General features: G+C 33.4%; 11 protein-coding genes across 11 annotated transcripts; 7 read left to right on the forward strand and 4 right to left on the reverse strand. All coding sequences in view use genetic code 12, as the record gives it.

Moving 5' to 3' along the window:
- Window positions 1–239: 239 nt before the first annotated feature.
- On the forward strand, window positions 240–2,222 carry RJT21DRAFT_1866 (kinetochore-associated Ndc80 complex subunit; the record flags this gene model as incomplete). The annotated part of the gene is made up of 1 exon (XM_064883623.1): window positions 240–2,222. One exon carries the CDS (start codon window positions 240–242, stop codon window positions 2,220–2,222), a length of 1,983 nt encoding a protein of 660 aa, XP_064739218.1.
- Window positions 2,223–2,706: 484 nt separating this feature from the next.
- Window positions 2,707–4,851, forward strand: RJT21DRAFT_112429 (uncharacterized protein; the record flags this gene model as incomplete). Its single annotated transcript, XM_064880082.1, has 1 exon — window positions 2,707–4,851. The coding sequence occupies one exon, from the start codon at window positions 2,707–2,709 to the stop codon at window positions 4,849–4,851; it is 2,145 nt and encodes a 714-aa protein (XP_064739219.1).
- A 2,456-nt stretch (window positions 4,852–7,307) lies between these two features.
- On the reverse strand, window positions 7,308–8,040 carry RJT21DRAFT_132416 (uncharacterized protein; the record flags this gene model as incomplete). The annotated part of the gene is made up of 1 exon (XM_064883129.1): window positions 7,308–8,040. Exon 1 carries the CDS (start codon window positions 7,761–7,763, stop codon window positions 7,308–7,310), a length of 456 nt encoding a protein of 151 aa, XP_064739220.1. The 5' UTR covers window positions 7,764–8,040.
- On the forward strand, window positions 7,958–9,168 carry RJT21DRAFT_118516 (uncharacterized protein). The gene has a single exon (XM_064881059.1). The coding sequence runs from the start codon at window positions 8,157–8,159 to the stop codon at window positions 8,913–8,915; it is 759 nt and encodes a 252-aa protein (XP_064739221.1). The 5' UTR covers window positions 7,958–8,156; the 3' UTR covers window positions 8,916–9,168.
- On the forward strand, window positions 9,169–9,868 carry RJT21DRAFT_118517 (uncharacterized protein). The gene has a single exon (XM_064881060.1). It carries the CDS (start codon window positions 9,223–9,225, stop codon window positions 9,625–9,627), a length of 405 nt encoding a protein of 134 aa, XP_064739222.1. The 5' UTR covers window positions 9,169–9,222; the 3' UTR covers window positions 9,628–9,868.
- Window positions 9,869–9,995: 127 nt separating this feature from the next.
- On the forward strand, window positions 9,996–11,732 carry RRP9 (Rrp9p). The gene has a single exon (XM_064881061.1). The coding sequence runs from the start codon at window positions 10,040–10,042 to the stop codon at window positions 11,681–11,683; it is 1,644 nt and encodes a 547-aa protein (XP_064739223.1). The 5' UTR covers window positions 9,996–10,039; the 3' UTR covers window positions 11,684–11,732.
- Window positions 11,733–12,563, reverse strand: RPC31 (DNA-directed RNA polymerase III subunit). The gene has a single exon (XM_064881062.1). It carries the CDS (start codon window positions 12,531–12,533, stop codon window positions 11,820–11,822), a length of 714 nt encoding a protein of 237 aa, XP_064739224.1. The 5' UTR covers window positions 12,534–12,563; the 3' UTR covers window positions 11,733–11,819.
- Window positions 12,564–12,950: 387 nt separating this feature from the next.
- Window positions 12,951–14,867, forward strand: INN1 (Inn1p). Its single transcript, XM_064881063.1, has one exon. The coding sequence runs from the start codon at window positions 13,130–13,132 to the stop codon at window positions 14,756–14,758; it is 1,629 nt and encodes a 542-aa protein (XP_064739225.1). The 5' UTR covers window positions 12,951–13,129; the 3' UTR covers window positions 14,759–14,867.
- A 691-nt stretch (window positions 14,868–15,558) lies between these two features.
- PGA34 (Pga34p) lies at window positions 15,559–16,242 on the reverse strand (the record flags this gene model as incomplete). The annotated part of the gene is made up of 1 exon (XM_064880083.1): window positions 15,559–16,242. One exon carries the CDS (start codon window positions 16,240–16,242, stop codon window positions 15,559–15,561), a length of 684 nt encoding a protein of 227 aa, XP_064739226.1.
- Window positions 16,243–17,802: 1,560 nt separating this feature from the next.
- Window positions 17,803–18,669, forward strand: RJT21DRAFT_118522 (t-SNARE; the record flags this gene model as incomplete). The annotated part of the gene is made up of 1 exon (XM_064881064.1): window positions 17,803–18,669. A coding segment is annotated over one exon (844 nt), but the record flags the coding sequence as incomplete, so codon positions are not given.
- Window positions 18,670–18,777: 108 nt separating this feature from the next.
- RJT21DRAFT_1877 (Hyphally regulated cell wall protein N-terminal-domain-containing protein) lies at window positions 18,778–22,949 on the reverse strand (the record flags this gene model as incomplete). The annotated part of the gene is made up of 2 exons (XM_064883631.1): window positions 18,778–18,842; window positions 19,547–22,949. 2 exons carry the CDS (start codon window positions 22,947–22,949, stop codon window positions 18,778–18,780), a joined length of 3,468 nt encoding a protein of 1,155 aa, XP_064739228.1.
- Between the last annotated feature and the right edge of the window lie 1,940 nt (window positions 22,950–24,889).

Below are 24,889 nucleotides of genomic sequence, written 5' to 3' on the forward strand. Positions count from 1 at the left end.
CCCTGCCATTTTAGGAGGGTGCACTTTTTTGGCGTTGTTGTGGTCGTGCGCCGAGGTCGCAAAATCACCATATCACAAACACAAACACAAACACAAACAAACAAAAACAAAAATAATTCAAAAACATCTACACATCAATAATACTATATTCATTCAAATACCCTTAGTATATAGTATATAGTATACTGGTAAATAGTATACTGGTAGAAGTTACAGTCATAGTGTAGTATTCAGTTGCTATGTCGCAACCGTCATCCCTCTTAAGGAAAAGCTCAGGTAAAAGCCTATCAGTAGCTTCAGCCACTCGATCTTCTTTACTTGGAGCTAGAGGTATATTAGATGTACTAAATAATAATAATAACAATACTAATAATAATAATGGAGCTGCTAAAAGACGATCTATCTTGGGTACTCCTGCTTCGACCAATAGACGAAGACAAAGCTTAGGTTTATCAAGTCAACAATTATTTCCTTCATCATCTCAACTTAGTTCTCAACAAACCCCACAACCTCAACCTCGATCTCAATTAACTCCATCTCAACAAATAACTCCAATAGCAGATCAACGACCTTTAAAGGATAAAAATTATCAATTATTAATTCTGCAAGAAATATATGACTTTTTAATAACCAATAAGTTTGAACTTGAAATGAATCATACAATAACAACAAAAACTTTAAGACAACCAACTCAAAAGGATTTCACATTAATATTTAAATTTTTATATAATAAGATTGATCCTTATTATGAATTTAGTAGATCAGTTGAAGTGGATATTTTCCCTCTACTCAAAATCCTTAATTATCCTTATTTGGAAAGTATAAATAGATCTCAAATAAGTGCAGTTGGTGGACAAAATTGGCCTTCATTTTTAGGTGTATTATATTGGTTAATTAAATTAAATTTATCTGTCCCCAATCTAGATATAGATGATTCATTAATTAGTCCTGATGATGAATTTGATCGAATCTTTATAAAATATATTCGAGATTCATATAATGATTTCATAAATGAACGTGATGATTATAGTGAATATTATAATGAAATGCAAATTGAATTTGAACGATTAAATTCTAATTTAAATAATGATATCCAAAAATTACAACAAGAGAATATTAATCTTCAAAAACAGTATGAAGAAATAAATAATCAATTAATAGAACTTCAACAAGCAGAAAAGAAATCTTTAGCATTAGAAGATGATGTTATTAAATTCAGAGCATATATAGAAACCATGGAATCTCGAAAATCTAAATGGTCTGAAATACTTAATAAAATTAAAGAAGAAATAGTAATTCGAGAAAATGAAGTAGAATCAATTAATGAATCAAAAAAGGAATATGAAATAAAGATTTTAAAGCAAGGTATAACTATAAATGATATAAATAATTTAAATAATGAACGAGATAAATTATCTAAATCTATTGATCTTATTACCAATAAACTGGAGGATATACGAACTCGATTGGATGATAAAGAAATTGAATTAACAAAAAATTATCAAAGTTTACAAAATTTTATTAAACAATATAATAATCTTATTCAAAAGATTAAATCACCCGAATATAATTTTGAAATTAGATTAAATGAAAATATCATTAATCCAAGTTCAATTAATTCAGATATTGCATTTAGTCCTGATACCATTATTGATAAAACATTAAAGGATGAAAAGATTGAATTATTAAAATATCGATCATCAGTTAATATAAAAGTTCATCAATATCAAGATGAACAAATTAAAGTTCAAGAACAATATGATTTAATAAATGAACAAATTCTGGAACAAACAGAATTATTGGATGAATTAGGTAGTAAACTTACCGCCAGTAAAATGAATTATGATGAAATCTATGATTCAATGATTAATGATTCAACCACTTATTCTACTCAAATAGAAAAATTAGAAAGAGAATTAAGATCAATTAAGATTAATACTAATCAGGGATTCATAGAATTAGAAAATCAATATCAAAATATCCTAATAGAGTATGATGAGATTTCTCATAATATAGCCAAATCAAAGAAAGAATTACTTGATAAATGTTGTAAAATGGCCGAATACATTATGAATTTCAAATTAAATATTCAAACCAATTTATTAGACCTCGATGATTTAGCAGTAATAGAGTTAGAAACTGAACAAAAGGAACTTCAACTTAGTACTCGAGATCATGAACCTTCTTCCACTTCTACTACTACTGATTTACCTACTAATTAGTCTTAGTTATTGTATATATCATTGACTATCTCTAAATGTATTATAGAAGTAATATAGTAAATTTGCCGTTTGTCTTGTATGCAGTCCGGAACCAAACCCCACCTACCCACCGTATATGTACACTAATTTACTAATATGGACCGTCAATTTCTATAAAGCATATATACAAATAACATGGGAATAAGTCCCTCTTTATATAGAAACTTCGGTAACTACAAAGCTTTTTGGTAATAGACCAAAACGCCATAACCAATAAATTAGTTACATACCTAATAGAATATTTGCATCTTTAATAGATGAGTTGCATATGTCGTGCATGTGGCTAAACACAATTTACTGCAAAATGTATTCCGCTTAACTTGCAACTTCCCAATTAGAGCGGTGATTCACGCACATAAACAGTTAAATATAAAAGTAACTCAAACATATTCAACTTATTGAAATCCAACTTACAATCCATCATAAACCAGTAAATCGTTATATTATGCAGTTAATAGATCTTATTAACTTCGATGACGTAAAGTACTACTTGATTCCAAGATTGAAAAATGGAAAGGCTGATATATTTAGAGTCCATAAACTAGGGATAGCCCATTTTCTTAGAAAGCAAAAGAAGCTTGAAAAGTACATTAAAAATCCAGAGAATAGTGATGACAGGACAAAGTTTTTGGATAAATTGGGATATGATTCTGATACATTTGATATTCAGCAGGATGACCTTCTAAGGTTTCTCTTTCGATTCTATAATTTCCACATCCTCCAACCATACAAATTCAGTGAAGTCATTTTAAAAATTATAGAGGCGGTTAAATACAAAATATATAGTTCGTTTATTAAAAAGTTTGGAGAAACTAGGGTTCAGCAATTACTTGGGTATTTCAAGGTTACAACGAATTTATCAAAGATGAAACCCACCCTTCACAGAATCAACCAAACAGAGCAGGAAAATAATCATAATCAACCAACGAAGCCTCATACTGAAATACGGCACAATAGACTAAAAGGGTTAGTTGGTAATTTCTATCCTGATAAAATAATTTCAAAAATCCCAAAGATGGAAGGAGAATTGGATTTTAATAAAAGCATGATCACAATGAAGCCCACACAAGATTTAGTTTGTGAATCTGAACTGATAATACAAGAATGTATTAAGCAAAATCTATTTGAACCAATTGCCGATACAAAAAAAGAATTTCTAGTCACCAATGGCTATAGAATAGCCGGAACATCTTCAAGTGGAGCTGAGACCAGAGTCATACCAGATTTGGTTTTCATGAGGCTTCAACAACAGATCCCAATCGAAGTGAAGAAATGTAATTTAGAAAAATACATTTATGATTTCCAACTTAAAGGGCCAAATGATGCTTTATCTATATCTTTTATTGAAGTTTTCAGCCAACTTATTCGAGAAATATATAAGTCCAAATCATCAATAGGTATATTAAGTGACTATCAATCTATACTTGTTGTAGACGTGTCTAAGTGCAGCATTGGGAAAGTTACTGGAATCGAGGAAGGAAAGATTTTGCGTCAATTAAAATGCAAAGCTATACTTTTAAGCGATAGCCCGGATTATAGTGTAATTACTCAATTATTTGGGTTATTGAATTGTCAACAGATGTCAATCCAATTAGAGCTTGAATTGAATCAAACTGCAAAAGATTTAATTACTCGTGAACTATGTATTAAGATTGTAACTTGGAATAAGCATATCCATTCCTATGCCACAAAGAACAGAATATACGAGGAACACAGAGGGTCGGACAACCAGTCTAACCCTCCTAGTGCAGATCCATACATTAAAGACCTTAGTGAAAAAACAGGATTAGACATCAATGAGAGCATTTTAACAACGTTGTGTAAAACTAAATTACAGCACATTTCGAGTCAATCATTCAATTATATAAAGGTATTATCTGGAGCCACATTTGGGGATAGAAACAGTTTGGTATTTTTAGTATCATTGGACAGTAATCCTGAAAAGAGGTATATACTCAAAGTGTATGACCCTTTCCGTACAAGCCAGTTTTATACGAATGGTTATAATATCAAACAGAGTTATCTTGACTGTTTGAAAGTGTTTAATAAAGAAATATCAGCATATTCTATTCTTGATGGAAATCAAATGGTTCCAAAGCTTTACGCCTCAGGATTTATTTCCTCAGATCCAGATCGTTATGTTGATCAAATTGATATAGCAAAGCCTCCGAAGGTTTGTGGTTTCTTTTTATTACTTACTTATTTTGAAGGTAGGACCCTTAGCCAGGTGAAGATATCCGAAAGGTGTAATTATAAAGCTGCTTGCTTGAGAGCTATTGATGAGGTCCATTCATTTGGAATCGCTCACAATGATTTGCATAGTGGCAATATCATTGTGAGCGAATCAATTAACAAGTACGGGAGAACTAATTATGAAGCTAAAATTATTGATTTCGGATACAGGTATCTAGCTTTGGACAGAAATAATTGGAAACGGAATAATAAAAGACCTAAAAAGTATCGATCGAGTGCTGATTTAACTTTGGTAGAACGAATAGAAGAAGATATAAATGATATTGAGGATGCTCTCACAGGTGATCAGATTTTACATAATTATAACGCAACTGGATTTATTAAGTCTTTGACCTGAATAGCCTACTATCTCCTATTTTCTAAGTGCTTTCCTGTCAGTAGTTTCCTGTCAGTAATTTGTATAAAAATATATATGTTAGAAATAGTACAGATGAAATGTTTAGTCTACCACATTGGACTTAAACATTCATAATATTAGATCACATATATACTATTAGGTAGAAATATCTTGGAGTCGAACTGTACAACTTAATTTCCAGGCATTTTCCTCTTCAGCTTTGTTTGATTGGCATACGTACCTAATAATATCAATACTTGAGGCTCTGGACCATCATTAAGCCTATTCGTTAAAAGGATACTGGATCTCTTTAATTCCTCCGAGCTGTGGCAGTTAAGGAATTGGCATATCTAATCGACTTGGTATTGTTGAAGTTGATAATGGTGTTGCTGTTGTCGGATGATTCATGGGTGGTCTTTCTGCTAATATATTAGGTAGAAAAAGAGTGTTATTAGTTTCCAATGTAATATTCGTAATAGGAACTATTATTCGATTATCTGCAAATACAGTATGAGCAATGATGATCAGTAGTAGATTTGTTTTAGGTTTAAGTGTGGGTATAGCATCTATAATTGCTCCATTAATGTTAAATGAGTTATCACCTTCAAAATATAAAGGTAGATTAATTGTGACTAATTGTGGATCCTAACACTGACTGACTGGCTAACTGTTCACCTTCAATCTTCATGACAGCGTAGTCGGGATAATCTCTATTGCCACTGAGCTTTAAGTCACCTACGATTTTCAATTATCTATAGATAGATATGATTATGGAGGCAATTTGGGCTTGGGCATTTTGAGTGCAATTTAAATCAAATCTCTACCTTTTCGTGTATGTCATAAGTCTAGTATCAACTTCTGATTCCTTAAGTATCTTTACCACCACGATCTTAACCAGAGTTATCAAGTCACTGACAAACGGCAAGAAAGAATCTAATAATCTATTAAGTTGTACCAGCCAGCCATTAACGACTTCCGGGACTTGCACACTACTGCTGTCTTCCTGACAATTTCATTGGATCGGATGGGACGGTCTGTATTTCGAAGGAGTGACGTTTCATTGACCTATAAGATCTGTGAATTCTAGAATAACTAGAATCAAGTCTAAATAATTGGTTATAAAAAAATGTCTAACAAAATCGTCCGATATGTTTTTACTTTTTTTTCATACTTCCGACTTTTTTCTTCAGACCAACCGGGCAAATAAATTTCAAACCGCTCATTTTATTTTTTCGTACTTCCGAGGTCGAATTTATTCGTACCATAAAAATTCTATTCAAACCATTTAAGGCAATTAATTTATTCATACCACAATTATTTGTAAATGCTTTACTACAATCCAAATATAATATTTCATGTTTTCGTGTGATAAAAATAACATGCCCCGAGCCACCACCGAAATCAAATTTGAAAATTGGTGCACATCATACGTTCGAAATGCAACATCATGATATTTAGATATCCATGATATTTAGATAACAAAGAAGATATCAACCTAGGAAAAGCATGACTATAGTCCCTGACATACAACTTTATTGTACTCGTTAGCTTATATTTTTACGAATATTTCTTTTAACAACTGGTTTTTCAAGCACAATTCGATATGTTTACTAGCATGTCTACAGAATCCTTCATAACTTTCAGTAGTTATCTTACTTGTAGCTTCCATCACTTTAGGTGTCAATTGCTACTTTTTACTTAGATTCGATCTCTTAACCTTAGATTTACAAACTGACCAGAATTCTTCAATTGCATTTAGTGCCGGCGAATATGGTGGTAAAAACACAAGCTCCAATCCACTCAGATCAACTAATAACTGAATATCACGGCGTTTATGTATTGCAGCATTGTCAAGAATCAAGTATTTTAATTTTTGGAGCTCAGAATTTGTCTTTATTTCTTTAATCACAGATTTGATAAATGAATAGAAATGATTTGCTGTGGTACCTCTCAAAGTACTTTGAGGTTTATTGGATTCCACTCTTCTTTTCTTGTTGGCTGCAAATCTTGGAGGAGATCTCACCTTCAAATCGATACAACCCTTAGAAGAAATTGCACCAAGAAAAGAAACATTCAATCCATTAGTTACAGGGACTGTGATTACAGCCTTCTCTCCAACAGGAGACCATCCATATTCTCTCCGCATACTAATGTTAAAGCCCGCTTCGTCAATAAACACACAATTGTTATTGAAGTCAAGCTTGTCTTTATACTCTTCGGCCCATTCTTGTCTTTCTTTCTTAAGCTCTTCCAGACTTCTCCTCTGAGACCACTTCTAAATACGCTTAAGACTGAATTTACATACTTTGGTTATAAATTTGTATATTGCAGAGATACTAGCCTTTACGTTGCCGAAGGAACTATTGAGGCTCTGTAACATGAAGTCTAACGTTACAGCCGCATCATCTTCTATTAGCTTCTTCAAGTGTTCTTTATGCTCATCTGAAAGTAAGGGCTTACGTTTTACGTCCACGTTTCTTTGGAGTTTTGTAAATACCATTCAAATTCTTAAATACTTGTTTATTCCAATTTCTTTTCCAAGTATAAGCTGTTTGTAAACTAATATCGTTGATTTTCGCAGCTTTATATGCTGAGCACCCTTCTTCAATCACCATGTGCCAAAATCTCACTCTTACTTTCTCAGAGTAATACTTGTTGGGTCCTCTTCCATTATTATTACGTTGGTCCTCGGAAATTGTATCGATTTCTATTTCATTTTCCTGCTCATCTACAGAGAGTTGATCAACTTCCATATCAGGAAATCCGTTTATTCTTTTAAAATCAATGTAACTAAAACAATTCTTTAAAGGTGATGTCTCATACTCTACAGACATCAGGTCAGGTTCCAAGTCGAACCTATTCCCTAGTCCATCTATATATCCATTGGCCAATTCTTCTGCTTTGAAGTTCATTATATTAACCTTTTGTTTCTTTAACAGGAGTTAATCACATAGAGCATTTTTTTTGCTCACTAATTTCGGTCAATTTGATCCAACAGGTGCTGACTCCATACAGTAGCGGTATGTAGCTTTAAGATTCAATAACAACTAACTGTGATCTAATTGATATGAGTCTATTTGCTATTTGCTATGAAAATAAAAATTGTGGTATGAATATATTTTAATCGGTTTGAAGAATAGATTTACCACTAGTACGAAAATTGCAGGTCAATGATACGAAAAATTAAAACCCGGTAGTATGAGCAATTCCGGTCCGAGGTATGAATAAAAAGTAAAAACACTGCAGTTAAATTTATTGTTTACCTTTTTCAAAGTTTGTTAACTAACTCCAACCTCCAAACTATTATGACAGATATCAGTGTACATGTGACTTCGAAGATCACATCTTCCGAGAGAAGAATCTCTCCTCAGTGGGATTTACACTATTTCAAAAGTAGACTTGAATTAATTACGGGGATTCAACCTCAATTTCAAACTATTCAATACTTTCCTGTGACACATTCTAATGAGTATGTAGTAATATCAGATGCACAACAATATGATGAGAATCGAGATCAATCACGTAGATTAGTAGAATTCTCAATTGTACCAAATTCCCGATTACATATAGTTGATACTAATCCTGATTCACAATTAGATGATTTCGATATGATGGATGATGAAGATCAAGAACAAGCAGGATTTCAATTAAGTGAAGAAGATTATGCTAAACGAACGGATTCTGTATTAAACTGGAAACAAACTAATAAATTAGGAAGATTTGATCCTAGTTTTAATGATGTTAAGAAACAACAATTTGAAGAAAATGCTCAAATAGCTGAAAATTTTAAAGTAGGAGATAGATGTAGAACTATAAATATAGAAGGTGAAAGACGCGGAGTTATTCGTTACATTGGGAAAATAGATATACTAGATAAAGGTGAGAATATTTGGGTAGGTATTGAATTCGATGAACCAGTTGGTAAGAATAACGGAACCATTGATGGAGTTCGATTATTTGAATGTAGACAAAATCACGGAAGCTTTGTCAAGCCCAAACAAGTCGAAGTAGGAGATTTTCCAGAACTTGATCCATTTGATAGCGACGATGATGATGAGTTGTAGTCCATACAAAGTAATTTTGTATGTAGTACAATTATATACTTCTACATATATCCGTATATACTGTAGCCATACACTTCTACTTATAGTCTAAACAATAAACAGGGTAGCTAATTACATTTGTCTGTACACTATACAATAGACCTACGCCCATAGTTAAGCTTTGTTAGGCGTATTTGATCTAAGCCTGTACACAACTCCATCGCCGAGCTCACCGCATAATTGTCGATCTTTATATTATTATATATGGCAAAGGGCCCCATTTAACAATAGTAAATTAGTGATAGACTGTTAGTGTTTACAGTTCAGAATGTCTGATATCAACCCAAACGAAACCATTAAGGATTTTATCTTTTCGTATGTTGACGAAAGTGACTTCTATAAGTATCTTCGTCTTGCCATTGTTGTATGTGCCTATATAATTTTCCGTAAGTACTATGCTCAATGGGCAGGTTCTAGAGCTACAAAACATCAACTTGCTCAAGATGAAAAGGAAAAATTAAACAAGCCAGAAAAGGATAGAAAGGCTAGAGAAGAAGCTGAAAAGCAATTGGAAGAAGAATCCAAGACTTTTGGTTGGGGTAAACAAACAAGAAAGAATGTTAAGCTTACTCAAGCATTCCTTGAAGAAACTCTCCAAGAGCAAAGACAAAGACATCAAACGGCTTATGATATGGCAGAAGATCATGATATTGAAGATTTATTAGAAGATTAAATATCATTAACATTGTCATTATTGTCAATGTCTCTCTTGCCTGTTTGGCTTACAAATACCGGATGGTGGCTCATATTAAAAAACTTTGGGTGGGTGGTCAATAAAAGAAAAACTTATATAGAATCTTTACTATTAGGCAAACGTATATAGTACCATTATATGTATAATTATAGTATAACTTAAACTTTATAATCCTTAAATTCAAATATCGAACTATATATGAATTATATATATATCTATAGTTATATATTAATTACTGCGGTATGGGTGCCTTTTGTCCCTTTGGTGTCACGTGCCCGCAAGATGGCATCAAAGAAAAATTTTGGAACTGTATGAAAAATTACTAGTGATGATCTAAGATATACTAACGAATTGAATAGTCAGTCCTTAACTTATTTATAGAGTATACACTATGGCTGGAGATCCCTTTTTGTCAGACCCAAGTAGGAAACGAAAGCGGACTTCTAAAATTAGTAGTAGTACCACGAGAAAGTCTACTAATAAGAAAAGTAGAAGTAATACTCCAGTAACTAATAATCAATATGAAAATGATGAAGAAATATCAGGAGGTAGTGAAACTGAAGATGAACAAGGGAATGTATCATTAGACTCGGGAGATGATTTTGAGAATAGAGATGAAGAAGATTTATCATCAGATGAAGAATTTGCTGATGAAAATGAAGCAGATAGAAGAAGAAGATTAGCCAAGCAATATTTACAGAATATTAATGAAGAATTAAATGGAGAAGATTCCAATGATTTCGATGCTCAAGATCTTGATAATGATATTGTAGCTAGAAGATTACAAATTGATGTGGCAGAAACTAAAGGTTATGTATATAAATTCATTGGAGATAAAATTTCACCTCAAATAGATGCAAATGTATCATTAGTAACAACAAGAATAGGTTCCAAAAATTTAACAGGTTTAACGATAAGATATCCATATATATATACTGTATCCAAAGATTGTGAACTTATAAAATGGAATATTTCTAAAAAGAGGCCAATAAGAGTGAAACATACTAAAGGTGGATCTAAATTTTTTAATATTAATACATCTGTACCAAGTGCTAATCATCATTGGGATCAAATATATTGTATTGCTGCATCTCCGGATGGTAAATATATAGTTACAGGAGGTAGTGATTCTCGATTAATAATTTGGTCTTCTGAAAACCTCGCATGTTTGAAAGTATTAGAAACAAGAGCTGCGGTTAATTCTATTACTTTCAGAAGAAATTCAGATCAATTATTTGCTGCATGTGCTGATTTAAGAATCAGGACCTATTCTATAAATCAATTTACTCAACTAGAAATATTATATGGTCATCAAGATAATATTACTGATATTTCATCATTAGCTCGTGAAACTTGTGTATCTGTTGGATCAAGAGATAAAACAGCTATGTTCTGGAAAATCGCTGAAGAATCCAGATTAACTTTCAGAGGTGGAGATTCTGATGAAAAGAAAAGAAAGAAAAAGAAGAAGTTTGTAGAAGAAGAAATAATAACAAAAGATGATGAAGAAGAATTACCATTTCATAATGAAGGTTCTATTGAAGTTGTATCAATGGTTGATGAATCCCATTTTGTTACTGGATCTGATAATGGTAACTTATCATTATGGTCTTTGGCTAAGAAAAAGGCATTATACACTCAAAGACTTTCTCATGGATTACAACCACAAATCTTAGCATCAAAGGCTAGTGCAGAGACTTCAGAGCAAGTAGCTTCTCAACAAATACCAGAACGTCAACCTTATTGGTTAACAGCCATTCATGCCATACCATTCAGTGATGTTTTCATAACTGGATCTCATGATGGTACCGTTAAGATCTGGAAAATAGATAGTGAAGGTTTAAGATCATTCAAATTAATAGGTACAGTAACTAATATTAAGGGATACGTAGTAAGAATAGATAGTGTTGAAATCCCTGATCAAAAGAAAGTGTCGATCTTTGTGTTAACAAGTAAAGAACATAAGTTCGGAAGATGGTTTGATAAAATAGAAGGGGCAAGAAATGCCTTATATAGTTTCACATTCGACATATAGATAGTTAAAATTTTTGCATCCATTGTATAATATACATTTTAATAGCATATTAAAAATCTACCGTATTATTTATTTAATAAGTATACTTATACATATTTTCTACTATACACTGATTTGCACAAAGTACAATCTACTACTAAAAGGCTGCTTCATCATTACCTCCTATATCACCTCCATCATCTTCTCCATCATCAAAGTACTTTTCAGCATTATAATCATCATCTTCATCTTCATCAAATTCATCATCTAATTCTTCTTCTAAATCGTCACCTTCTTCATCTTTACCTTCTTGATCTTCATCCAATTCTTCTGCCATATCTTTTAATTTTTCTAACATTGATGCTGCCTTATCAGATTCTGAATTCTCATCATCAATAGAATAATCTTTTAATCCTCCATTGGATTTATAACTAGATAATGCAAGTAATTTCTTCTTTTGTCTGTTTGTTATTCCCATAACTGAATATAATTCTTCAGGAAAGAATTCTAATTGATATGGATGTTCTTCAATAGATCTACCTATTTTTTTAACTTTTTTATATTTATCAGAATATCTTTGAATACCATCTGGAGCAGTATTTGATACTACATTATTAGAAGCAGTTCCATTTTTTTGTTTCTTTTCTGCCTTTGGGTCTACATATGATCCAGTATAAAATGGTCCATCAATCATTAATTGACTAAATGCTATAGATTGTTGAGCTGATGATACTTCATATTCATTTAATGATCCATTGATAGGTAACACTAGTTGTGGCTTCTCCGACCCGTTGTCCGCCGATAAAACGTCACTATAGTCCAATCCAAACGGCAATAGCGCTCTTCCGGAACCTCTGGATCTGAATGACATCTAAATGGGCATTAAATATAGAGTTAAAGTAGGAATAGATAGAGATGACTACAGTTAGAAAATTTAGCCTGAAAAAGTGTCCTGCAGACAGTCCATAAAAAATTTAGTTACCAGTGAAGTTTGGCGACAATGTCGTGTCTAGAAAATTAAACTTCACTAATTACGACATTATTGCTACTACTTTTAAACTACTAAAGATTTAATTAGTGCTATTTCAAATTTCACATAGATGCAATAGTATGTACGCATGTATGTACGTATGTATGTATAAATGAATGTTAGGCAAGTGTTTGCTCATCTTTCTCATCTCATAAGGTTTAGTATTATAATTATTAATTAGAGCTGAGGTGAGCTGCATGTCATAATGCCCCAAATTGGTAATTGCGACTTCTGTCGAAAATGTAAACAAACTAGTAAAAATAGTTAATGAAAGTCACGTGAATCAAATGATGATCAAACCGGGCAGTACCCAAACTAACTACCCTAATTTCATATTAAACTTGATTAAGATTCATTGTAAGAGCATTGGAGTTAATAAAACAGGTGGTATTTGTTGTTGTTAACATACAACCACAAAATTTACTACTATTTATAACATGACCTATCATAGTATTTCAATGACTAATGAAGAAGTCATATCCAATACATCATTTGAATCAGAAAGTCTTAGACCAGATCTGGCTAATGGAACTTTAATAATAGTTGTTTGTAAGGCAAGACATTTACCAAATAGAAGAACATTAGATAAACAATCACCATATGTAGCATTAAGAATTGGAACTATAGCCAAGAAGACTCCATCTGAATTTCGAGCTGGTCAAAGACCACTTTGGAGACATGAACTTCGATTTGATTTAACTAGAGAAAGAAAACCAATTATGAAAGTAGATGTTTTAGATGATTGTAAAAATGAACCTACACCAATTGGTAATTGTGAAATTGATTGTTCTATAATATTTGCAGAAGATAAATTGGAAGGTAATAAATATATTCATGACGATTGGTATGATTTATCTCAAAATGGTAGAAGAGCAGGTCAAATCTATTTAGAAATGACATTTTATCCCAGTGCTCCTGTAGTACCTCCTAAAGTACCAGATAATTGGTCAGCTTCAAATTTAGCACATTCACCATCTCATCAACAAGCTCAAGTACGGTCTAATTCTCAATCACCAACTCGTTCATTATCTCCACATTATTCCTATACAAATGCATCATCACCTAATTCACCAGATAGAAAGAAAACTGTAGTGGATGAAGTATTTGTTAATTCCTTAAATTCAGATAAATCACTGAAACATTCATCTATATTTATGAGAAATTCAAATAATAGTACTCAAACTGCTAATTCAGAAATCTTTGTTAATAGTAATAATCAAGAAGAATTAAAAGGTGGAAAGAAATATCTTGCCAAGTTTAATAAATTGAAGGATAAGTTTTCTGCTAAAGAACCAATTGGAAAATTATGGAATGAATCTAATCATCTTCAAATTAATAATAATACTACAACAACAAAATCTCCATCACCTAGGAATAATTACGGTAGAAATATATCACCTATAAGTGCTTATGGAATTGATGATGATGAAGAAGATCTTGATAAACTACGTAAACAAATGCAAGCTGATGCTGATGATGCTGATGATGTTTCAAGTGAAGAAATTGAATTCATTAAGCCTCCTACTCCTCCTCCTCATACTTCTAAGCCAGCTTCTCCAAGAAGAAAACCTCCAACTGAATATAATACATCCTTTAATTCAATACCTGCTAAAGTACCATTTTCAGCTGATTCTATGGGATTAGATGATGATGGAATCGATGCATTAAGTGAAAAGTTTGATGGTTTACCTGGTAGTGTTTATAATGATTCTACAAATGGATATAAACCGCATCGATTAAATCCTAATGAGATAGATCCAAAGAATTATGCTCCTACTCCAGATGAACATCTTAATAGAAGACTCAAATTACAAAATGGTAAAGGAGTAACTAAAGATGATTTAAAAATTGATTTAAGAACTGATAAAACAGGTTATTTGGGTAATGGGAAATTTTCTCCCAGTGTATTTCAACGAGCTGTTGGTCATAACTATGATGGAGATCAAGAAAATAATCAAATGAAACCTCAAGTACCTCCTAAAATACCTCAAGGTTTAACAGAAGCAGAATATTATGCTATAGAAAAGGATACATATTTAAAGGATCTTAATGGAAGAAGATTTTAAAGTCTGATTCAATTTCGGCTTACGAATTAAATTATATGCATATACTATATAAATGACATGCAGATATCTGCACATACTTAGATTTAATACAATAATAATATTTATTCATATTTATACACATTTGTATATAAAGCAAATCAATAATAACCCCTATTGTAGATATTTAATGATCCAAATCAAAACAAAAGAGAAGACATGGGTAAAAACATATTAAGTACAATAAATTGAGTGAAGAAAAGAGAAAAGAAGTATAATCAAAAATGGTAACGTGAAATAGTACTTGACTTGGAACTAATCTTGCAATGGATGCTAAATGATTGCTTCTAAAGACAAAAACGTAAATAATAAATTCATCTCTTTATCAAATAATCTTAACGAGATATTCGATATATGAAGAAAATGAGGTGGAGGTATTATATGGGTGAATTATACCCATACCTAAAAAAACTGAATAATAGGTGAAAACAAAACAATGATGATAAAAAAGCACATATGTCCCTTGAATTAAGTATAAAAAGTTTGCTTTAAATATAAGGGCACGAGAATAGAACTAAAGAAAACTAATTGGAAAGGAGGTATAATTTGACAGATTGGTCGTAGGGGAGTAAGTAAATGGTGGATATGATATAAATTCTATTCTGTGTGGTATTGACAGTATTAACAATGTAATTGATGGTATCCTACTTTTGAAAATTTTAAAATCAAACGTTAATGGGGAAACGACAAAGTGATACAAGGTATTTAAAGCAGATGGGGATGAATAAATAAAGGGTGTGATAAGTTGAAAAGACTTTGTTTGTCTAAAGTAATGCGGCAGCAAGAGCTCCGATCATACCTACAGTTAAACCAGTGACAGCATAGTTAGCAGCGGCACCGGCTACAGATGAAGAAGAAGCTTCTTCAGCAGTAGAAACGACTGTGGTACTACCAGCTCTGGTTGTAATTGCTGTAGTAGAAGAGTCTGGGTGGGCAGTAATTGATGATGAATTATGGTAAGTTGAAGTGGTGTTGTAGTAACTTGATGAATGGTATGTTGATGAAGTTGAGTTTGTATAGTTTGAAGATGCAACTGCAACAACACCTCTGAAACCATCCAATTTGACGGCAGTGGCAGAAGCAGCAGCAGCACGGGCAGAAGATTCAGAAAGAACTGAAGCAACAGAAGCAGAACTAGCTGCGGCTTCAGCACTGGCGACTGAGGCAGCACTAGCAGCAGCTTCAACACTAGCTACAGAAGCAACACTAGCAACACTAGCTACAGAAGCAGCAGAAGCAGCAGAAGCAGCAGAAGCAGCTGATTCTTCGGAGGCAACAGAAGCAGCTGATTCTGCAGCAGCAACAGAAGCTAAACTTGCAGATTCCTCTGGAGTTAAAAGAGTCAAAGTAACAGTGACAGTTGTAACAACAGTGGTATCGGTTTCATCAGCTTGGGCTAACCCAGCTATCGCTAATAAGGATAAAGGTAATATCGATTTGACCAACATTTTTATTTAATAATTGGTTTAATTTATTGGAATTGACTTATCTAGTTGTGTTGTTAATTAATTTGAATATTGGCTAATATAATTTGTAAAACGAAAACGAATGACTATAGCTAAAATAATGAAACAAAACAACAAGGTTTATAATTTATAAAGGAAAGACTAGGGTAAGTTGATGTTTTGTAGTTGGTACTATACTTATTGTAAATTGAATTGAATGAATATCAAAAGAAATAAGTTATGTTATAGCATAAAAACACTTGAAAAGAAACTAATGATCAAAATTTTCTTTAGAGGTAAAATCCTCAAAATTTTACTTCTCCAACAAGATTAAAGATGTTGTTTATTGGGGGAATTTGTAATAGTATCAAACTTACAAAATTTTTTAGACGGCATTTGATTTCTATTAATTTTTGATATTGATTTGACTTTTAACATGAGAAATATCCTTAAAAAATATTAATTAACTATGTATGCATATCCGCAAATGCTCGGTTTTGTTTATTTTGATTCTCCCCGTTTTTGTTTCGCGCGCTTGCCTAATTCGGTATGACACCTTCCCTATTGAACAGAAAAATGCCAATTGTTCACAAATTCATCCCAATTTGGATAGACGGCGCTCAAAGATTTCTTAGACGACAAAGACATGAAAGACTTTGTGGCTCATTACGCGAATTTTGTTTAGACTTACCTAATAAAATAAATTCTATAGCTTATATACGATGTTAAGGTTTTAATTTAGGAGTTACGATCACGTGAAATTGACATAAAAGAATTTAATTTGCATAGGGTCTAAGTATGTACAGAATTGCCAGGTGTTCGCTTGTCCAATAGGGTCTCAAAGTCTACCTCATTAAGTTTGCTTTTGCTTCCTTCTAAACTTTAATCCTATGAGCTTTTCATAAGTGAATGTTATGTTTTGTATGTAGTTTGAGAAACTCACTTGATATATTATTTAATATAATTGCACTAGTAATTTCAACAATGATCTGACGATTAACTGTCAAGACGACAGTCATTGTCTAGACCGCACTAATATGTCCAATCAGATTCTTATGGCTAAACAATGATTTTCAATTGGTCTTCGTGTGGACAATTAAGACGATCATATTTAATGATTATTATTACTTGATCACGTTTAATATGAATTTTTTTCTTCTTTATGCAATGTCACTGTAGACGATGAGAGATAATAAGAGCTAAGTAATTAAGAGATAAGTAGTAGGCACGAGGTCCAATACTGTAACTAGACTCTCTGATAGCTAATTAAGGAATTTTTACTCTTCTTCCTGACATTTCTTCTGAGTGTATATTCAATAATCGTGTTGTACTATTTTCCTCAATTGTGTCGATCTTCTTAGTCGCTCGACCGTATTCCTCTTAGAAACAATGAAGAAAATATTATTAAAATCAGACTCTAGAGTGCCCCGCACGACATTTTTACAGCATATAATCTTATCAGGTGGATGCGACATAATTGTGAAAGAAATGTCGCATAAGAACAAGAGGTAAGACTAACTATGCCAATACAGTTGGTGTCTAACCAGAGTCAGACTTAAGAGTAATGTCGTTCGCTAATTTCGACTATGAAGCCCAAACGAATGTTGGGAAGTTAGAGTCTATTCTTCCCAATAATGAATTAGACATAATACTAACCAAAACATCAGACCAAGTTAAGGGATTCGGAAACTTAATATCACAACTAGATAATCAGAGGAAAAATATAGGAACAAGGCGAGATAGTCAGGTATTAAGAGATAAGACAGATGTATTGATTGACAGTATGAGACATAAGAATTTGGCCATTGATAATTTAATATCTGAACTTGATGAATTAATGAATCAGAATAAGAAACTTACACAAGCTCAGCCTTCAAGTATATCAATTACTAACAAGCAGACCGTAAATAAGCAAAGGTTGACTAATGAATATAATTCATTGATTCGACAATTTGAGAAGTCAATAAACTTGTATAATGCAAGAAAGAAAGATTATCCACTCCAGAGTATAGAAAGCAAATACTCAGAAACAACACCATTATTAGTAAATGATAATCAAACTCAGTTGCAAATTCAAGAACAAGTTCCAGATATGCTAGATGAAACAGATTTACAAACTCATATATATCTCACAGAAGAAAGAAACCGTCAAATAGATCAAATCCATAGTGGCGTTCAAGAGATTAATGAAATATATAAGGAATTGCACGGACTAGTGCAACAACAAGGTGACCAAATCGATTCTATAGAAGATAATATCCTTCAGCTACAAGATAATTCGCAACAGGCTCATAGACAATTAAAACAGGCTGATGAACTACAGAGAAAGAAAGGAAAATGGAGCTGTCTACTCCTCACTGTGCTTACCATAGTGGTTCTAACCATAGTTTTGGCAGTATTAAGTTAATTAGTAGTATATTTAGATGTAATAATAATAATGTATTAATGAAGTTTTTATCAAAAATTACTAATATCAAAAAAAAAAAACAATCATTTACCGTAGAAATATAAAATAACCTTTGAATCTATAATCCTTACCTAATCAAGACTTTCATTAGCAAGATCATTCCAACCTTCATCATCAGTAACAGATGGTGTTGATACTTCATCAAATCACTTTGATTTCCTGGAGGAAAAAAAAAATGGTTGCAAACTATATTATTACCTAATACAAAATTGGTGATATGCTAAAAAATTTTACATAAAGGATGATTTACCGCTTTATCAACAAGGAATTATGCAATTGTTCTTAATTACTGTGACCTTGATTCCTGTATTATTCTTAACTAAAGTTTATTATGTTTGGAGAAATAATAGTAAAGACAAGATTTGGAACAACGCCATGACTCCAGAGAAAAGATAAGATTCTAATTCTAATACCACTGATGAAGGGAATAAGAGGTTAGATTTCAGATTCGATCAAAGATTCTATTTTGTTGATTTCCAATTAGATAGTTGCATTACGTTTGCTCAATTTTATACATAGACCATATATAGCAAGGGCTAGTTAGGTCTGATAAATAGTTAATTTATTTATTTATGAAGATTAAATGCGAATTTTTAAATATAATGTAATTGAATAATATAAGGCAATATAAACAAAATTCAGAATTGCTAAAAGATTAAAACTTTAATACCTAAGTGACGCTTAGAAGTACGCAAAACATTTAAAAAAAGTAGAAAATACCTTAACACGGACTATATAAAAGAATATAAAGGATATAAAGATAATTTTAAAATCATATAGGTCACCAAGTCAATAATAACATAAAATAATACCAAATTTGTGGCTTGGTCTTGTAAGAACTGTTTTCATAATATGACATATTAGAAACAACTGAATGCGAAGGAGTAGTTGATGATGTTTCTATACTAGACAATATTGATGTTTCATATGGTGAGTCATGAGTTCCATCATATCTACTATTATCTATCCATTCAACAGGAACCTCAGAATTACCAGTAGTAACAGTAACAAATCTATCTGCTGATACAGCAAAGTCTGTTACAAATGCTTCGTTATCATATGTGGTAGTCACATTAGTATTGTTTGTAATAAATGGATGAGATAGCAACAATAACGAAGTAGTGGTGACCTCATCTTTCTCACTATCATTGTCATCAACAATAACAGACACAGTCGCCTCTGATGCGATATTATCCGCTTCATTCACAATATTGAAAGTAGTACTGTTGCTTACTTCATTTTGATTAATAGCATCAACAGCAACACCCAGTTCAGTTACCATAGGTCCATCAACATTAGTCAAGCTCCCGCTACCAAAACTTTCAAATGCTGGAACAGTAAAAAACGAAGTAGTGGTGGTGATATCCCCGTTCTCATCAAGAGTGACAATAACAATACCTGAGTCGGTTTCAACAACTCCTTCTTCGTCTGTGGTAGTAACTGTAGTAGCATATGTGGTGAATGGTGGAGGCTCATACCACGAAGTAGTGGTGGTGATATCTCCGTTCTCATCAAGAGTGACAATAACAATACCTGAGTCGGTTTCAACAACTCCTTCTTCGTCTGTGGTAGTAACTGTAGTAGCATATGTGGTGAATGGTGGAGGCTCGTACCACGAAGTAGTGGTGGTGATATCCCCGTTCTCATCAAGAGTGACAATAACAATACCTGAGTCGGTTTCAACAACTCCTTCTTCGTCAGTATTTGTCACGGTGGTAGCATATGTGGTGAATGGTGGAGGCTCATACCACGAAGTAGTGGTGGTGATATCCCCGTTCTCATCAAGAGTGACAATAACAATACCTGAGTCGGTTTCAACAACTCCTTCTTCGTCAGTATTTGTCACGGTGGTAGCATATGTGGTGAATGGTGGAGGCTCGTACCACGAAGTAGTGGTGGTGATATCTCCGTTCTCATCAAGAGTGACAATAACAATACCTGAGTCGGTTTCAACAACTCCTTCTTCGTCTGTGGTAGTAACTGTAGTTGCATATGTGGTGAATGGTGGAGGCTCGTACCACGAAGTAGTGGTGGTGATATCCCCGTTCTCATCAAGAGTGACAATAACAATACCTGAGTCGGTTTCAACAACTCCTTCTTCGTCTGTGGTAGTAACTGTAGTAGCATATGTGGTGAATGGTGGAGGATCATACCACGAAGTAGTGGTGGTGATATCCCCGTTCTCATCAAGAGTGACAATAACAATACCTGAGTCGGTTTCAACAACTCCTTCTTCGTCTGTGGTAGTAACTGTAGTAGCATATGTGGTGAATGGTGGAGGCTCATACCACGAAGTTGTGGTGGTGATATCCCCGTTCTCATCAAGAGTGACAATAACAATACCTGAGTCGGTTTCAACAACTCCTTCTTCGTCTGTGGTAGTAACTGTAGTAGCATATGTGGTGAATGGTGGAGGCTCGTACCACGAAGTAGTGGTGGTGATATCCCCGTTCTCATCAAGAGTGACAATAACAATACCTGAGTCGGTTTCAACAACTCCTTCTTCGTCAGTATTTGTCACGGTGGTAGCATATGTGGTGAATGGTGGAGGCTCATACCACGAAGTAGTGGTGGTGATATCCCCGTTCTCATCAAGAGTGACAATAACAATACCTGAGTCGGTTTCAACAACTCCTTCTTCGTCAGTATTTGTCACGGTGGTAGCATATGTGGTGAATGGTGGAGGCTCATACCACGAAGTTGTGGTGGTGATATCTCCGTTCTCATCAAGAGTGACAATAACAATACCTGAGTCGGTTTCAACAACTCCTTCTTCGTCTGTGGTAGTAACTGTAGTAGCATATGTGGTGAATGGTGGAGGCTCATACCACGAAGTAGTGGTGGTGATATCTCCGTTCTCATCAAGAGTGACAATAACAATACCTGAGTCGGTTTCAACAACTCCTTCTTCGTCAGTATTTGTCACGGTGGTAGCATATGTGGTGAATGGTGGAGGCTCATACCACGAAGTAGTGGTGGTGATATCTCCGTTCTCATCAAGAGTGACAATAACAATACCTGAGTCGGTTTCAACAACTCCTTCTTCGTCAGTATTTGTCACGGTGGTAGCATATGTGGTGAATGGTGGAGGCTCATACCACGAAGTAGTGGTGGTGATATCTCCGTTCTCATCAAGAGTGACAATAACAATACCTGAGTCGGTTTCAACAACTCCTTCTTCGTCAGTATTTGTCACGGTGGTAGCATATGTGGTGAATGGTGAGTTTTCTGTTGGTGGTAATTCGGGTAATGGCTCGTAAGGTATACATTCATCAGGTAAACCAGGGTTGGGTACTGGGCCCGAGTAGGATACAGCACCATTGAAAGTTGGTAAAATGCCTTGGGAAAGATCCGTATCTAGAGAGAAAAACTCAGGATCGTACCCAGTTCCAATTCGAAAATGCTGTGGTGATAATCCCCCATTAAGCCTTAGGATACCTCTTTCAGAGTCATAGGAAAATGGTTCCGATAAAACTGCAAGCGGAACTGTCAAGCCTATTTTATTCCCATTACCAAAACCTCTTATATTGTAGGATTGCTCTGTCGTTGCATCTACCTGAATACTTGATTTGCCATCTTCTAAATAAAATGTTTGGTCCAAAATACCTAACAGGGGATTCGCAAGATATATGGCTGAATTTTTGCTGGCAGTGATACATCCTGTACCATAAATTGGGGTGGTTTGTCGGTAAACTTGATTGTATAAGCAAATCAGACCTTTATTTATAATAGAACCATGGGGTGAACCAAGAATTACGCAACCCGCGTTTCTTTGTGTTTGATAAAATACCATTAATCCGTTATTTTGAAATGAAGGACTCGTGATTGACATGGTAGCAGGAGTGAGCTCTATAGCACCATTGCTACCCATATAGAACTTCCCATTATTTGTAAATGAAAGACCAATAATTTCATAGTCAGATGTCGTTAATGATTTAACTGAATTAAATGAAACTATTCCATTATTAATAAATGATTCAAGACCGGAAAGTAGCTTCACCTGTAATGCAATCAAGTTTGAAGTGCTACTTATGTAAAGTCCACCCGTAACACCAACAAGAATATCTCCTGAGAATATTGAAATAGCATTGTCTATAATAGACCAATACACACCTGGAAGAATTTCAATATAGCCAATATTGAGTTCAACCGGGCCACTTGTAATAGTATTTGTATTTATTTTTAATGACAATACAAGGGAAATCTGAAGAATAGCAGTAACAATAAATTTTCTTAATAACATATTTGATTCATAAAGCGTTGCTTATCAAAAGTGAATTAGTTTCACCTTGAAACGATTTTGGTCCACTATATATATATATATATTGATTTTGGAATCTAAAATAGAAGTGTTCATGTGTATGGCAGGCAGGAAGCATATGGGTCTTCATTTTGCAACCATCATCTCGTAAGTTCAATTATGTTTATTTTCTTGTTTTGCTGATTGCTTCTATTTCTTATGTATCATACTAATACAAAACTTTAAATCAAACTAAGAAAGACTTAAAATTTGATCACATAGAACTGAAGTTGTAATCGGGAAGTTCCCTCGATGTAATCTGAGTCTTAACTTAAAATATAGTATTAATATAATTCATTTTAGAATAATTAAACTCGAAATAGGCTTGTGAGCGGGTAATACCTTGATTTTGTTCTTCTGTCAAATAACTTGTTTCAGTCCCGTAAACCTATTTCTTTACCTAATTCAAAATAATTGCTAGCTTTGGTTAAAATAAACTCAGTACCCGATCAACCTTATAATTATAAGGAATTCGGGAGAGAGAACGACAGAATTAAACGTGTCATTTTTTTTAAAATACTCCCAGCGTTGTTTAATTATAAATTTGGTGGTACAAAGAATTTTCATTTAAGTTTCTTCGCAGGAAGAAATCAAACTTCTGAAAAGTGCTTGTGAAATGTGCCCTTTAGAAAATTTATACTGTACATTAGTCATACTTTCAGTATCATAAAATCGTTATTTTAATAGAAGGGGCCCTGTATGGTGTATATCTATAATTATTGCTGTGCGTTATTTGCATCCATTTTGAGTGGCTACTGTAGACCATTCGTAATTAGAAATATGCAGCATCAATTCAGAAAAAAGGGTTCAATGTAACGTAGTAATTTCTTTTTATTTAATTTCTACTATTCTTTTTTTTTTTTCTATTTTTGCTTTTGGGCGAGATCTAGAACCTTTTACATATTGTGCTCTGAATTAAGTACCACGACCAATTAGTATCATTCTTATTTCCCTGGAACATACAAAATCAGCAAAATTACCTCCAAAAGTTTACATACAAATTAATGACAAACCCTAATCATAGTTTTGTCACGTCAGTATTGTTGGTCATTGTATTGTCCAATTATAAAATGATCCAATCCAAGAAGGAAATTGAAACTAGGGTGATACCATGCCTAATCATTCATACATTGCTTTAGCTGGGATAATATGAACTCACATATTTCAGATTTTGAATTATCCCTAAACGTAAAACCTAGAAACCAAGGACTTGATTTTAAACTTCTAAATGATGCATAAAACAATAAAAGTAATCACCAAATACTTCAAAATTGAAACTAGTACATCGTTATGATAAAACCATTTACAAATCCTTGAACTCCATCACCGGAATTAACTAAACTTTATCTGAAAGGACACTTGATATAAGTCTTGAACCATTTCTTCGAACACCTTCAAAATGTTAGTCTCCCTATTGTCTGAACTACTTAATGGTACCTCTCCAATTTCCGGTTTCACATCCCTAATACCTGCAATACAAATAAATGAGGTCATACTTGTATAAGTTGACTCAGTCAGTCCAACGAATAATGTAATAAAAATTGCTTCACCTGCCACAACTTCACCTAAGTCTCTAAAGCTAGTATAATCTCTACTGTCATCTGATTATACTAATACTGAAGAATGAATTGATACATCAGCCGCAGATTCAGAGAGGGATTTAGAGCTCGTGGGCAGAGTGATCTATGGAGCAGCAACAGTCCTTATATATTGGTATACTTTCAAGTTTATGCAGAAATGACAAATATAACCCTCTTAGCTGGAAGTTCAACTAACTTCCTCGTATCATACAATATAAATTGCAAATTTTTGCAGCATGCTTTCGCATGAGAGACCAAAATAGAAGCGCAAATATTCGTAGCACACCAATTCCGGTTAAATGT

This window comes from Scheffersomyces amazonensis (genome assembly GCF_036850825.1).
Source record: "Scheffersomyces amazonensis strain UFMG-HMD-26.3 chromosome Unknown RJT21scaffold_2, whole genome shotgun sequence".
Classification (NCBI taxonomy): domain Eukaryota; kingdom Fungi; phylum Ascomycota; class Pichiomycetes; order Serinales; family Debaryomycetaceae; genus Scheffersomyces; species Scheffersomyces amazonensis.